Here is a 16,798-nt window from a genome sequence, read left to right as displayed (position 1 = left end):
TGACATATCGGCCTCTCGACTATACTGTGAGTGGGGTTGGAGAAGACTTATACGACACCTTACAAAAATGTTTAACAGATCTCAAAGCAACAGTTGAGAAGAAGTGGGCCAATATGTCCAAAGATTTTGTTGTGCAAGCGTTCAGGGGCCATGTAGAGGGAATGTTGGCTTAGGAGGTGGGGGGGGGGGATTTTGTAAAATATATTTGTATCTAAAGTGAATCTCTTTCAAAAATAACTAGAATGGGAACTCAGTAGAGAGTAAAACCTCCGCCTAAAATCAAAGTTATGGTCGATTATGTATATTTTACGTTTTATGTTACTTTGACCTTGACCTCTACAAATTGAATGGGCTCTTACTTGAGTCATTATATAGTCTTCGTACCAAGTTTGATCAAAATCGATCCGTAGTCTAGGTGACTAACAAACAAACAGAGGCAAAAATACCACTGTCAACTTCGTTGGCGGAGGTAATTGTTGACCTAACTTTAGTGGTTTATGAGAATCCGATGGTCAAAGTTAATAGGGATGAAGGCTTTCAATTTGATTAGGCATATGCGTCATTTACAATGGTAAGAGTGAGTGCTAAATACCCTAGGGTGAAAGGTGTAAATAAAAATGAAGATAGAGCATGTCAACTATGTGACAGTCATCATCGATCATACATACAACTAGTTGTTTCCAAAGACATAAGGCCCAAGTTCCTTCCATAAAGAACAACAATAAGAAAGACTATTATGTTAATAGGTACATACATCCATACACCACAATGAGGTCAAAGCATAAAGAAAATGGGGGTTCAGAAAATAGTGTTTTATATCACGATATAATGGAATTAAATAAGTAGAGGCTGCTGCACATGTCATCATGAACATGCTTCAGAGAGAAGAAGGCACTATGAACATACCACCTCCGCTTTCAAAATAAGGACGGCAAAAATTCGTGCAAATATATTGTTATTATTATTATTACCATATATACAAACTTCTACTACCGCTATGTATGTATACTATTGATTTATGTCCTTTAATACTCGATAAGAGAAAAAGCAGGGAACTTCCTACACCCAAAGTATAAAGGGCTTTTTTGAGGGAGAAAGGCAAGTCAGTCTTACACGACAAGACATAGAATCAAGAGTAGAAAATGAAGTGGAATAGATTTATTTATATCATTTTCCTTTGGACTTTAGAAAACGTGAATTCCCTACGATTCCAAAATAGGTAATGTTATACATCAATCCCTCTTTAATAGGTTGGGGAAAAGTAATTTTGTATTTTTCGCTTTATTTCAATGACTTATAAAAAGTGTTACAATCATCCAATTTAAGCCTAGTATGTCCCCTTCTGTTCGATAACTTGTTGCCAAAGAGCTTCCAACTTTATAAAGCCCTTCTCGTAGAAGTCCTTGTACATATTGGCGAACGACTCGGACAACGAATTTTCAAAAGCCTCTATTGAGGCCAAATTTGTACACTCAAGCGCATTGGCCATAAACAGAAACAGGGGTAGTCACTTGGCGTAAGATCCGGACTTTAGGGAGGATGCAGAAGGACTTCCCATACTGGTGTTGTCTTGATGATGTCTTCCTTTTACCATTGCTGGCCGCTTCTGTTCAATCGCCAGCTTCAAATGTTCAATTGTTCACAGTAGAGGGCATAATTGAGATGGGGGAAAATATAGCTCAAACCACTGTTGTGTAACACGAACGTATACATTGCGAATTTTCTTGGTCGCTTTCGACGCGTTTTTCCCTTTCAGGTAGTAAAATATGGCTAATTTCTTCCTTTGAGACCTCGATACTCGAAGCACGATAATTCAAGACTGAATAGGCCAAGCGCAATATTGCCTGAAAAATGTTTGTAGTATACACTCACACCTTTACAACGCTTTATCGTATGATTCGAGGTCACCAATAATGAACAAGATTTACTTAGTTAAAAAAAGGGTGGGGACATTACTTTTTCCCCAACCCAATACTTTTGTGTGAGCAATCGGCTAATGATTGTAAAATATTTGATCTTTTTATTACAGAGGATCCTCTGCAGTGGATTCGGATGATGGCAACGATTACACCCCGAAAAGAAGACATCGTTTATCATATCAACGCCCTCCAAAATATGATTCCGGTGGTTATGAAGGACGGAAAACCTCTAGCCTTACAGGATTCGAAATGGGTTTAGGTACTGGTCTAACCATAGGGTATGTATTACATTTATGTGTAATTCAAAAAGTTATACCATGCATGATAGTTGACATTGTTGCTTCAAAAACAAAGTAATTATTTTTCTCTCATATCAAAAATGTACTTACTTTGTTATTTTTTGCAATTATGAACTTGTAAATAAATTAATTCAACTAGATACAATCTATTAAATGATTTACATACATACTTAGGAATGAACAATTGCAACACAGAACGGTCGTAAAAGGCTATTTTTCTTGGATATATATATATATAACTAGGTATAGTCACAAAATTTACATTACAATTGTATGTATGATACCAAATATTGTGGGAAAAAAAAAATCTTTTTTTTTCAAAATTTCTTTGAGATATTGGATGAAAATGATTTTTAAAGAGGACATTCTAATGGCCACTTAGGGATAAAACTACGTAAATCTGAATAATATGGAAAAATGGCATAAATGATGTCATAGGGAGCAAGGGGAAAAAATTATATAAAGAAGATAATTTTTGATATAAAAAGAAATATTGTCATGAAATTCTTTCATAAGGACAACAAGAAAAAAACATATTTTCTAAAAAGAAAACAACATTATTTGTTGTTTGCTGGAAGTCCACATGGAGGGAGTTGGGTAAAAATTACAGATTAAAATAATATTCCGGGAAAAAAAAAAATCACTTATGAGTTTATAACAATCAATTATTTTCATTATGAAGCATCTATAAACTTGTTTTAATCCAAATTAAATTATACTTAAATTATCTAAATTATTATTATAAATTATTTTAGTACAAATTAAAATAAACGATACAATTCCTCCCCCGGATTACTATCGTAATCTGTATTCACGCAACCTAATCAGCGTATTATAATTAAATTTATTAATAAATATTAAAAATTAAATTGACCAAAGATAAATCAAAATCGACCTTTTTTTAAAGGCTACTTAAAAAAACTTGAAATATAAGGTCTATTCTATAACTTCAGCTAAGATATAAAGCACTTGAAGAAAAAGTTTCTGAGTAAGGTCCTTCATTTTACTAGATTTTTTGGTGGTTATATACATTTTTTATTAATTGTTATCCAGATACAGTAATAAATAATTCCTTTTTCAAATGCAGAAATTTTTGTATCAATCAGTTATTTACTTTGATTTTCATTTATATAGTTCTTCCATGTCGAAATATGGCACTGAATCGTATTTATACCCTTAAAACTTGATTTAAAAAAAAAAGGTTTTAAAGGACAAACCTATAAATATTGAAAGTTTTAATGGTCTATTTGTGTTCTACGGCTTAAATAATAATAATAATAAGACCTTAATTTTTTTGCATAGTGTAATTAACAATTTTTCAGAAAGGGATATTTGGGAATAATGTAAGTTTTAATATATTTTTCCCCCCCGCTTTAACAAGTCATTTGAATTTTTAGAGTATTTTATTATGATTTAATTCATTTTTCTAGCAAAATTAATTGAGGATAAATTTGAAATATTGTACAAAGGGGTCAGTTGTAACAAGTTATTTAATCTACATGCTTCTAAAATAGCCAAAACAGGCCTTTGGTTATTTTGAGTCAAGTCAGCGGTGGCGGAATGTATTTGCCAGTGGATAGGGGGATTAGATAATAGGGAAGTCATAGTCAAGCATGCTTAATTTTTTAAACATAGAAATATTACTCTGGCTAATAGCTCCTATGGTACTGGCGACACTGGTGCGAGTACATGTGACCTGAATAGAAATTAAATATGGTACAAATCTATACTTTAAAGCTTATCATGTCTAAATCAAAATGTTTTCTATGTTTCTATGCTAAATCCGATTAATTAAACTGTTGCAAAATTTGATGGATCACATGAAAAGATAATTTGAGCTGAAACAACTGACTGATATAAACCAGTTCCCAGTAATGGAGTGAAAATACAAGTGTTATTAATGATTTTTATTCATAATCTTAATTATTAACGTATCTTGATTTAGTTTCGAATAGGTTCGAAATATGTGACACTCTAAATTTATTTTACATAAACAGAATGACCAGTAATATTATTGCCTTTTCAATATATATTCAATTAAATCCATAGATATGGACCCAACGCAAGTGGTTTAAAGAAGCCAAAGCCTATTAAACTTCCTCATGAACACCAAGAAGACTTCGATATTAATCATCCTGCCACATGCACCAAAGCGAAAAGCACCAACTATTTAAAAGACAAGGATCAGAGAGGTGCCTTTGATATCGATGAATCCACTGTGGATTGTGAAGTCAAAAACAACATGAATGAGTCCTCTTGCTTTGGGAAAATTTCAATAGTAGAAGTCAATTTAACTACTGCAAGTCCATCTGTGTCAGGATACGAAATTAAAATAACTAAAGGGTGTGGGGATAAGGACTTAATGGAAATGGAGCTAAGAGGTAAGACATGACTTGGTTCCGAAAATAAATATTACTACTAATAATAATGTTACGTATATCCCATTAGCCCAATCGTATAGATATGATACACTTCGGAGATGTTGGGTATCTCCAATCGAAAGAGACGAAAAACATGCAGAACACCTCGTTAAGGATGCGTATTTCCTAAATGAGGTATTATCAACTTCTGCAATTAAGGGTAGACCTCGTGTGAGAATGCAGAGTGAGATATGCTTTTGTGAAGGGGATTACTGTAATCAAGGAAGTCATTTCAAATTGACAAAAGACAGGCTCTGGATGTTCATTTCCTTCTCCATTTTAATAAGTATCTAACAGTGCATAAATGTATCGAATTGAAACCAAGCAATAAGAATGTATATTTTGCCGAACTTAATAATATATAAAAGGATCTACATTATCGTAATACCTCCAAGTAATAATAAAATTAATCAAAGTATCATGAACATATTTTTATCCTTGTTAGACTTATTGCAATTAAGAATATAACTAAATTTTGATTAAATTCTAAGAGCTGATAAAAAAACAATTGCTAAGTAAGTATGAGGAAACAAAATAATTAAAGGTCTTACTTTGGTTAGCTTCTGGTTTTCTTCCGTAAGAAGATTGATTTGTTCATTTTGACTTTGTTCTTGACGTTTTCTCAAACAAGAAATTTGACTTTTAAGACTCTCCACCTCCGTATCTTTTTCAATTCGGATTTGCTCTTCAGACTCCTTGAGGCCTCCAATGACACCCTTGTGCTGCTTACATTTATCCTTCATATGAACTAGCTCTTTCTCCAATTTTTCACATTCATCAGTTTCTCTATTGATTCTCTCCTTGAGATGAGTGACTTCCAATGAATACTTTTTGTTCTCTTTTTCCAAATCTAGGATTTTGCCCGAGAGTGCATGGAATCCTTCCACTTGGAGTTTCTCCAGCTCGGTTTTGAGATGTTGATTTTCTATTTCAAGACGATGTATCTTGGGTAGATCCTTCCCTAATTGTTCAGCAAGAACATTAGAATCCGTATCTATAAGAAACAAGATACGATAATAAATATATAAATAGTATCCCAATTATTATCAAAGAACATTATACCTAAATTCTTGAGGGACTGCAATTCAATTAAAAGACTTTGAGACTCAGACAAAGAGTTTTTCGTATTGAGAGAGAGGCTCATATTTTCTTCTATGAGATCATTAATTTTAATTTTATCATTTTCTATAACCATATTCAGGTTATTTATCTCGGACTTATATTGTAACATTTCAGACTCCAAAGAGAAAATCTTAGAGCAACGGGTCCGTGCTTGCTCAAGTTGCTCTACAAGCATGACCTTTGCCTCAGTGAGTATACGATTATCCTCTTTATAGTCTTCAAAACGAGATTTGCAATACTCTAGCTGATTCGCCTTATCCTTGTAGACAAGAATATCAGCTTCTAACTTATCCACCTTCGCAGCTCTCTCTTGAAGTATGTCAAGCTCATCTTGGTGGCACTTATAATTTCGAGCCTCTTGTACCAATTGTAAATTCTGTAAGAAAGAGGAGGTATCATTAAGTTATATAAAAACAAAAATGATTCAGGTAGCTCTCACCTCCTGCTTGAGTTTTCGAATTTGATGTGTTTTTGTTTGATTATCCTCTGAGGCTTCAGCTAAACTCTCGTTCTTATCATTTCTGAAATGGGTATTTCAATATAAATAAAAACGTATTTTTAATTATCATCATAAGCTTGATTGAAAATAAAAATCCTTCAAAACCTTAGATATTTTTCTCGATTTCTTGGCTTTGAATAAAAAAATTAAGAGGAAAACGTTTAAAACAAACACACAGGGTGCGCCCTAAACTTTAAATTTGTTTGTGATACATTATTGAAGAATTGTTCCTAAAGCTTGCTAATCTTTATTTACTCAAAATGATTAGATTTTGGTCAAAAAAAAAAGTTCTGATTCACCCTTTACCATCTATTAATGCACAAACTAGATTCAGTGATGGTATAGGGTGCCATGAGTTGCACTCAGGGTTTAAAACTAAAAGCCTCAACCACCATCCTGGAAAAAAGTCTCCAGCCATGAGCCAATTCCCACTTCAGGTAAGAGACTTGGACCTTTCAACAAGATGGTGCCCACTCTTACTGTTGTAGCAATCCTTATTTAGAACTGAAGACGGTAGTTCAGTCTCCGTACAGTCAAATTCAGTCCTGCATATCTGTCCTAAAAGCTTATAAGGTTTGGGCCTTGATGACGTCACTCAACTTTTTTTTTTTTATCAGTTCTAGTAGTGACAGGCCGAAGGACTAATAGTCTTAAGGATCGGTCCTAAGACTGGACCGAATTAATAAGGACTGCCAGGGCACTACTCACTCTTACACATCCCATATAATGCAACAGTGGTATGAGACTCATTTATTTAGCTTTTAAATCCAATGGATTCTGAAATCTGGTCCATTTTAACGATCTACTACAAGGAAGTGACCCGTACCTACTGTGATGTCATACCTACAAGTATACATGTATTTATACTTTCGTTATATATACATAAGGAAAAAGCTGACGGATAAAATCTCATTTTTGTATATATATAATATGTATTTAATAAAATAAAATAATTAAAGTTCAATATTAGAACATAAATGACTTCCGAGAAGAAGAGTTCCGACAAGAACTATTCAGCTTAATGACCTCTATCTACATGATTGCTTACGTATACACGACATTTTAATGGAACCACATTTTATTTTCCATATTTAGCATACCAATCTAGGTTTTATACACATAATAAAGGAAGCAATTATAGATCCGCTACTTATTATAATACTTACAACTCCTGATTCAATTTTCGAATCTTGGCTTTATATTCAAATATTTCAAGTGCCTTATGTGTCATTTCACTTGTCATAAGCATACTTCTATTCCCAGAACTGCCTCCTCCACCCCGTCCATCCCCATCTTCTGGCCCTCTTTCACATTCTGATCGGAGTTTCTTCACCTTAGCCGAAGCAGATAGGCCCACCATTTGTCGAGCAAATTCATCCCGTTCCTTGACCAGTTTCTTAACGTGAGAAACCAGAAGGACGTACATGAGATCTCGTTGATTGGGTACTAAGGACGAGGGGTCATTTAGTTCTGAAGTCCAAACGTTTGTGGGGTTATCGGTGACTTCCTTAATTTTAATAACTATGGCTTCTTGAACAGCTACGGGAAGGTTTTTGATACACTGAATGACTGTTTCCTTTTGTGAGCACTGTACAGCAGCACCTAGGATGAGAAGTAGAAGTCTGTCCATTTCCACAAGGGAATCCTTGGTCGGGGGATCCTCACATATTAAGAGGGAATTTGGAAGCTTTATAATGACCATTTGACCAAGTACTTCCTGTTGAGAGTAGAAATAAAATAAGCATGAGTAAAATGTGTATATTAATACGGACTGTATTTAAAAATTTAGCCTATCAACACAAAAGTACACTTGAATGATTTTTCTCAAAATTAAGTACAGATTACATTTATATTCTTCGACGAATTAAAGTCAATTTCTATCAACGGTTTATTCTTGTTAACCATTTAAAGGGACCTCAAATTGCAATTAAATTAACCATAATTACTCCTTACAATAAAAAAATGAGCCAATGATGGATTTTATTTCAAAGTGGTAAAATGGGGGCCAATAAAAGTCCCTTATTAAAATAAAGGTTCTAACCCATAGATTTAAAATTTGAATAATAAGCCTATAATAGACTTGAATATAGCTATAAAATATTACCCTGCATATATGATATACGTGTTGCGCTCAGGTTGCAACTTATGAAGGTAATGTGCTAATTTAACATTCCATGGATAGTTTACCAGGTGTCCCGAAAGTCTTGACCGGTACCTTCGATGGCTTTTTTCGAGGTTTCAGAGACTTTTTACGTAAATGTTGCTTAAATAAAAGTTAAAAACCGTTTTCCGATTAACAAGTTTTGTTTCAATAACATTTCGAAATTCATAATTGTTTTTGACATAGAGGCTAAAAGATATGAAGTAGCTGCTCTGCTTCGTCCAGGAATAAGCCACAAGGAGATCTCTGAGGCCACCAGCACCATTGGCAGGATCAAGAGGAGGTTGGGCAAGGGGGAAGGCATTGAAGACAAGCCTCGAAGTAGGAGACCTGTCTTAAAGGCCGCCAAGGCCACTAAGTAGAAGATCAAGCAACCGCACACACAGCCAAGAACACCCAGAAGTGGTTGAAGGAGAGTGTGGAATTCTGGCCTAAGGACTTCTGGCCCCCTCCTCCCCCGACCTGAACCCCTTGGATTTCAGCATCTGGGCGCACATTGAGAGGCAGGCTTGCAAAACACGCCACAGCAGTACCAAAGCTCTCAAGGCCAGTATCACGTGCTTTAATAAAAATTACAGGGGCGTCGGCAGGGTGTGGGCTGGAGGGGCTGTAGCCCCCCTGAATTAATGATTTTTTTCTTTTTATTAAACAACTAATATTAGAATTTTTCTTTGCAAAAAAATTTAATTTTTGTTTACAACTGTGGATTTTTAAATTTTTTCTCTCTTGAGAATAGCTATACGTGCTTCAATTTTTCTTTTTTTGCAAAAAAAAAATATTTTTTTGTTAATAACTGTGGACTTTTGAAAAAAAAATTAATATTGGATTTTTTTTTCAAAATTAATAAATTTTGCAATTTTTTTGAAATAAAATCCCAAAACCAAACCCTCTTAAAATTATAATTATATATTATCCTGCCGACGCCCCTGAATTACTATTATATAAATATTCTGTGGCAAATTATAAAGTTCAAATGTTCAGACTTTAATATTTGATTTTTTTTTCTTAATAGCTGTAAATTTTGAAATTCCCCTCCCAAAAAAAAAAAATCATAAATATAATCCTGCGGATGCCCATGAATTACTATCATATAAGTATTTTGTGGCAAATTATAAAATTCAAATGCCCAGAGTTATATTACTCATAAATACATAAAAACCATTTAATTTGAATAGATTAAAATGAAAGTATCATTAACCGACTTGGTAATTAAAATGATCAATGTGCTAATTAAATGATGCATTTATGACGAATAAACTGCAAAATTTGTTTATACAAGTTGCAACTCGTACAAGTCATATACATAAATTGGGGTGTTCTCCTTTTTTTGATAATGTTAAAGATTTTCTATATGTTTACAAAACATTATTACAAATTTAAGTAGTGTACATAATTCCTCTTTTTAAGGAGAGAGAGAGAAAATAGGTTATCTGTCAAAAAATAAATAAAAATTACAAGAGGGAAGTTGGTAATTTCCGATGTTTTTAGGGGGTAATTGCTCACGAATCCTCTTTTTGTTTTGTTTTATTTTTTTAGAGAAAGAGAAGGTGGAGCGGGATAATTATGATTTAAGATTTTCTCCTACCTCAACTTTTCCAGGGAAATAATTCTCATAATGTATACTTGTACATACGAAGAGACAAATAAATAAGAAGTCGTTATTGTGGTGTACAGACTAACATACTATGTTGTTACTTATATGTACCAACATTAGGGTGGGTTGTTTGTCGATTTTTTAGAATTTTGAATTCACTCGCTCTAGAAAAGTGGCCATGTGTAGTAAGAAAAAAACCTAGACGAAATTCCCTTGGTTTACAATGGATCTTTTTTTTTTTTTTTAAAACCCTTAGTTGTAAATTATTGTCAAATTTGTAGAAAAAAAAAACTCTTTTTAGTCAATTACATTTTCGTTGTAGGCAAAATTGTGTAATTTAGAGTTTTCTCTATTCCAAATTGTGCCTTCCTTAAAAAACCTTTTTTGTTTTTGTCCAATAGGTAATTTCTCAAAATTTGTTTTTCGAATAAATAAACAGACAACTGGCAGTTTAAAAAAATAATAATTCAAAAAATATTTCCTTAAAGTCTTTTTTTGTCTTATCTAAAAAAAGAATTATTTGTCACATATTGTCAAAAAGTCAAAAAAGACTGATCACAGTCCAATTTTTTTCTTGTCTGTCCCCCAAAAAATATTTTAATTTTATAATTTTTCCACAAATTGTTTTTTTCCCAAATTAGTCATTTATAAAAAAAGAAGTTATTTGTTCATTTTGTCAAAAATCCTAGTAACCACCCTGTTTTGATTTCGTACATCTTGTTTGAGCAAAATAATTTATTTAGTCAATCAAGATTTTAGACAAATGCCTAATTATTTATTTTACATTAAATAAGCTTGATTAAACATTTATCTAACCTATAAAAGTTATTACTGAAGTCCCCCTTTAGAAACAAGGAAATGATGTAAGGAATTTTAATGACCTGTGTATAGGACGCATCCTTTTTGCTTTATTCATTTTTAGCAAGGAAGGATCCAAATATAGTGTTAAATATTTCCTTATGTTGGATATTCCCCCTTTGAGTTTAAAGGGATTAAAATGGCTTTTTAGGTGTTAACAAAGCTCGATAGCCCTTGAAAAACAAACTTCCCTACCAAACATAGGTATATGATGCGTCAACATAAAATTCATCATCTTAAGAAATTGAAAAAATCCACATTTATTATTTTACCTTATATATTTATTTATATTTAATAGACAACGTATTCGAATTTGTGGGATGATTTATGATAGCCTATATTTTTAGATGTAGTTTATAACCATCATTTGATTTAAGAGACCTGTATTCACCCTATATGACAACTTTTAAATAAAATATATCAATGGCTCATTTTTTTATTCTGCTGATCAATGATGGGTAGTTTAGTTGGAATTTGAGGGACCTGCAAAGGATTAATAAAACTCATTGGCTGGATGGAACTCGACGATATTTTGTGTAAGACTACTAATGTAATCCATGCTCAATTTTGAGAAAAATCATTCAGCTTGCTTTTGTGTTGAAGAAAGAAATTTAAAAGTAAAAGAAATGAGATGTGTTCTTCCTCATCGTTAAAAAATAATACTCTTCACTTTCATTGATGGAAAATATAGACAAGAAGATAAAGGGGTAAGATATGCAAACTAGGTCGTCGTCTCATTATCATTATTATAGGTATACCATCGAATACATAAAAATGGGGCTAGTAGAAAAGCGCTGTGAGAGATGTGGGAAAAACAAAAACATTATTTCACAAACCTCGTAGTAATATTTAAGACTCCGTATGAGATCTTCAAACTTCTGAACTTTAGAAGCAAATTCCTTCACGTCAAATTGATGAATACTTTCATGTGGGGATGGAGAGCCAAGGGGATGCTCAAAGACCTCAGACTCACTGAAACATAAAATAAATACATATACATTAATAAAAAGAAGGGTTGCGTGATGCATTTGACAAATATATATGTAGAATCAAGGATTTTTAAAAGGGATTCATTAGTATGCGTGTTTGAACAAAAATACATTGTTTAGCTATAAGAAGTGTATAGCAAATAGATAGATATTAGTGGAGATGGAATATGTTTGCCACATAGGGAAAAAATTATATAATGGTGATGTAATCAGGGAAGGGCTCTACAGACAAACTAGCCCGTGGCTAGTAAAAAAACCAGTCAGGCTAGTAAAAGGTATCCTGTATGTAGTCTGACTTCAAATCAACAGTATTACCTTGTATCAACTCCTCATACGTCAATTAGACATTGAAAACAAATTTTACGGGTTAATTTAAAAGATCTTTAAAAAAAAAACCAGAAATTTCAAAGCCCCGAACACAATTTCAATTCCAGAACCAATTGATCTATTTGACATATTTCGTAAAACGCTTTATGTCCTTGTTTTTGATTGGACAAAACGGTATTGTATATGGGTTTCCCTCCGAATCAAAGCCAATCAAATATCTCCGTATATATACCAAGTACATAGGTAGTTTATATTCTGTGGTATAAATTGCTAGTAAATTTTTCACTTCTCAAAAAGGGGGTGGGGACAAACCATAGACAGAGATTTAATCATTTGCAAATCGTGGGTGGACTTATTTTTTCGGTCATAATCTATGTATCGATTTTCATCCTTTAACCTTTATTGTATCTCGCAATCACTTCTTTTCTTTTTTTTTTTTGAGGAGGTTGTTATCGACTTAAGTTGACGTGTGTTGTTGTTGAGGGATTTATGATATATTTATAAATAAACATTTTGTCTATTTCGTATTTTTTCTTGATTTTCATAACTTATGAACACAGTAGTTGAAGTGAACTTACTCGATACCAGCGCACTCAAGCAATGTATAAGTATACATTGCATACAAGTGCCTATGCTTGCAATCTCTCCTCCAAAAAGAAACATTAAAAAAGTTCCAAAATCCGTTATTAGTTAGCCAACTCTTCCCAACAATGGAATTAGTATTCAATGATTGTTGGTAATGGTTCACAACTTAAAAATAAATAATTTGAATTTAGCCAATCAACGTTCAGAACAATGATTAGGAGAAAAGAAGCAAAAAACAAAATACACCCTACATTTTTGTGTTGATGAGGTACCGCCGTGACCTATTCTGATTTAAGAGCTGTACAGATATGACTAATGCAAAACATTTAACTTCATATGAGGTTAATATGAGTAGATCTTCACCGAATTTTAAATGAGACCCATCCAGACCCATTTTTTCTTTGAGAGCTATCTAGACCAAAATTATTGGATCTTAATTATCATAGAACCGAATTAGTTCGGTCCACTAAAAGTTTGAGGTCAGCTTTACTTCCTTGACGAAAGCATAGAGGTATGAAATTCCAGAGACTAACCCATCTATAATACAAACTATGTTTAAAAATCCCTTTATTTGGTTTCGAGAAGTAGATATTGTTGTGATCCAAGAGTTTCGATTCGTGGAAGAGGTAACTTTTTTTAGTATCCAGGATTTTTTTTTCTTCTTATTTTTGTAAGGGACGGTTCTAGATAGAACTTTTTTAAAAGACCGAGTTAGTTCGGTCCACTAAAAATCATAACGGTATAAGATTTTCAGATTGAATCCCAACACTAATAGATATACATACATAGAGGCAAGCAACTATGTAATAATATATAATACACTTATTTATATTTATTGTTTAATAATTACCATACTAATTTTGCGGTAAATATAAATTTAAAAAAACTCCTTCCGGGGTGGCATACATTGTTACAGCTACTACTCCTTACAATTAAATATTCAAATAGGGTTTAATACAATTATTAAGGAAGAGTCAAAAGAGCAAGGGATTACTTAATCATACTATATTACATTATTAATTGAGGGCCTCAATCAGCAGTCCTTGTTTTATGGAAGGGGATTGAAGGTACTAGTCTTAAGGTGTGTATCCACATCTATCACTCGTACGTAAACAGTGGCACAACCCACGGTCCATGGATTTATCTTGTCATTTTTCTTGTTATATTTGTTATCTAATTCTGAGATGATAATAAAGAAGGACTTACTTTTTCATCTACAGTTGGTAGGAAAATAAGAAAATATTAATTATAAATGTAAATTAAAAAATAAAAATAATTGTGCAAAATAATTTTTAATCATTTTGGGTAGGTAATTTTTAATTGACTCATCGAATTTCACGGACAATAAGCTACAAATCCCTACTACATGTTCTCCAAACTCTTTAGTTATTTTCATTCATACTTAATTTTTTTTTTCTTCCTACCAACTGTAGATAGAGTGGTAAGTCCCCTCTATTCTAGTCCCAGTTTAAGTCGAGCAGTCTTTTATTTTGAAATGACCGTTTTCTCCTCACTTACGCGTCAAAATTTAACCCAGCAAGTAAAATGAGGTCCCCAGATGGTATCATCTAGGTTGCAAAGAAATACGTTCAGGACTCCCATTGATTTAGCATTATTAACAGTTTTTGATGGAGCAATGTTATTATTTCCTAATGTTATACTAGCACTGATATGTCAGAGCAATGCGATAATAAATTCCCATATGAGTACACGGAGAATTCACGTTTATTCTTATCATTTGCCCTCCCTGTCCGTAGTTAGAGCACTGTATCTATTATATGGAATAATGAGGTAGAATGGAAATTCCCACATGAGGGTAATATAAAAGGTGTGATTGGTAAAAAAAGAAAAGAAAAAGAGTCAACGTCATTTTTACTCCATTCCTTCTAGAGGGGAAATAAATAAAAACAATCCAAGCTGCCTGCAAAACTATTCCACATTCCCTACTCAAATTTGACTTTTTACGTCAAACCATAGAATTCTAGACAGATTGAAAAATCACACATTCAATTTAGCTTGTTTTTCTTTGTTTCTTCTCTTGAAGGAATTGAGTAAAATGACATCACTCCCATTTTCCAATGGTTGAAGAAAAATGTCTATTTTGAAAAGATCAAGTGTAAACGCTCTTGATTTCTAAGAATTTTGCATATTATAATCTTCAAACTTCAATAACTTTCCCTGTCAAAAAATAGAGGTTCTGTGATTTAAAATGCTTCATGTTTAGGGAAGATAAAATTTAATTTATCACATTATTTTCACTCCTGCAAACATTACACATTTTAAATCACAAAACCTCTTTATTTTGATTGCTAGAGTTGTTGAGCTTTAGAAATTATAATATGCCAAGTCTTTAGAAATATATGGTCTATACTTTATTAGGTGTACACGCATGAAAGATGTGGTAACCTACAATTGATTATAAGAAATAGGCATTTTGTTGGTGTTTGAATGAAATGTCAGAAATAAAAAAAATATTTTTTTATTATTATTAAAGAACGTGATAAAAAAATAATTAGAAAATTTATTTTATACATATATATAAACAAAAAAAGACACACACACTAATAATAAAGTCATTGAATTTAAAAAAGAAACGACAAGAACATATAAATGTCACCGTGATAATAAAAAAGAGCTTCACAAAAAAAAACTTATCTTTTCAAGTTTCTAATCATAAAAAAATATCATTGGGACTAGATCAAGACGGATTTTGATTACCAGATCTTTAAATTAAAAGTTAAGACTACGGATGAAGATGACGGCACTCTTAATTAAAAAAATCTACACAATTCTCCCAAACAAGTTACAGACTGGACAGGTTACAGAGATAAATAAAATAAAACATTCAGATTTGTTTTTCACAAAATCACTCACATCAACTCACCCAAACGACTGTTACATAACAACTAAGCGTCCAAAATGGCTGAAACTTTGGTGAGTAACTGTCAACAGATGCTATATATTGCTTGTATGTACGAGCGCTACCATCTTCAGGTTGAGCTAGGAAACTTTTCAGACCACCCTCGTATAACCCTGTTAGAACTGTCTAGTATTTTCAAATCAATGCACAACACTAAATGATACTATTGAAAATATCAATAGAGGAATGAAATACCCCCTTACTCAAAATGAAAGAGTTAGCAAGTAATCAGTAATTATACATTTCCTTTGTGTCTTTATTTATAAATGCCAGATTTGACATCTAAAGTTTTAGAAAAAGGACAAAATTTGACGAGAAATATTTCGGAAAAGAAAAAAATGAGCTTGAATTTTTTAAACCCAATTTTGACTATGAAAGTTTTTTTTGTCAATATCATCCATAGCTTTTTAATCAGTTTGACAAAAAAAAAAAAAAAATTATAGAAAAAACACAGTTTTGAACATAGAAAATTGTTCATTTCGAAATTGTGACCACTAAAAGTTTTTTAACAATACATTTTTATTTTCAGAAATTCGTCAAAAAAGTTTTAGTCGTGCCTTTGTAAATAATAATGTCAATAGGGTTGAGAAAAAGAGAGAGGAAAGTAAACCACAAGAGGTTGATTGTTAAACATTTACAAGATCTAACCATACACACACACACATTTCTTATTTATGTAGGTATTTGTTATGAAACTTATTTTAAAAGTAGAAAAATAAATAAATAGAATTATAATTTCGGATGTGGAGGAGAAATTATACTTTTTTGAATGTTGGAGAAAAAGAAAATCATTCTTACTCTTCTTTTTTGACTCTATAGAAGTTATAAAAACCATTATTATTTGTAATACAAATACAGGTTGAAAATCATGATGAATCAAAATAACAATATTGTGTAACCTATGTGTTCTTAAAGGCTCTCTTTCTCATAAAAACTGTGAAATTTTAGTATTTATTTTCATACTATCGAAAAGAAAAACAAGATTTTAAGCTAATTTGTCTCATACATTCTCATTTTATCATCATCCTCTCTAATTGTGCATTGGTTACATCATTCAAAACATTTTAGTACTACGTTAGACACTATTTACACTGTTTGTTAGTTT

The 16,798-nt window shown here is 32.3% G+C and overlaps 2 protein-coding genes across 6 annotated transcripts in view; one reads left to right on the top strand and one right to left on the bottom strand.

Annotated features, from left to right (window-relative positions):
* LOC121124700 (uncharacterized) overlaps positions 1-16,798 on the bottom strand; it is an 80,765-nt gene that overhangs the window by 11,753 nt on the left and 52,214 nt on the right. For all 5 annotated transcript variants that reach the window (XM_040719877.2, XM_071891186.1, XM_040719878.2 and 2 more), the window contains exons 4-8: positions 11,709-11,844; positions 7,426-7,976; positions 6,200-6,281; positions 5,701-6,136; positions 5,190-5,632 (exon numbers count right to left, since the gene is read on the bottom strand). In XM_040719877.2, coding sequence (XP_040575811.1) covers positions 5,190-5,632; positions 5,701-6,136; positions 6,200-6,281; positions 7,426-7,976; positions 11,709-11,844 — 1,648 coding nt within the window. The remainder of the gene's footprint in view (positions 1-5,189; positions 5,633-5,700; positions 6,137-6,199; positions 6,282-7,425; positions 7,977-11,708; positions 11,845-16,798) is intronic.
* On the top strand, positions 1,106-5,063 carry LOC121124702 (uncharacterized). The gene is made up of 4 exons (XM_040719880.2): positions 1,106-1,219; positions 2,030-2,197; positions 4,268-4,599; positions 4,667-5,063. Exons 1-4 carry the CDS (start codon positions 1,143-1,145, stop codon positions 4,930-4,932), a joined length of 843 nt encoding a protein of 280 aa, XP_040575814.1. The 5' UTR covers positions 1,106-1,142; the 3' UTR covers positions 4,933-5,063.

Source organism: Lepeophtheirus salmonis, chromosome 9 (assembly GCF_016086655.4).
Source record: "Lepeophtheirus salmonis chromosome 9, UVic_Lsal_1.4, whole genome shotgun sequence".
Taxonomy (NCBI): Eukaryota; Metazoa; Arthropoda; class Copepoda; order Siphonostomatoida; family Caligidae; genus Lepeophtheirus; species Lepeophtheirus salmonis.
The sequence above is the reverse complement of the archived record's forward strand: the minus strand, read 5'-3'. Positions and strand labels throughout refer to the sequence as shown.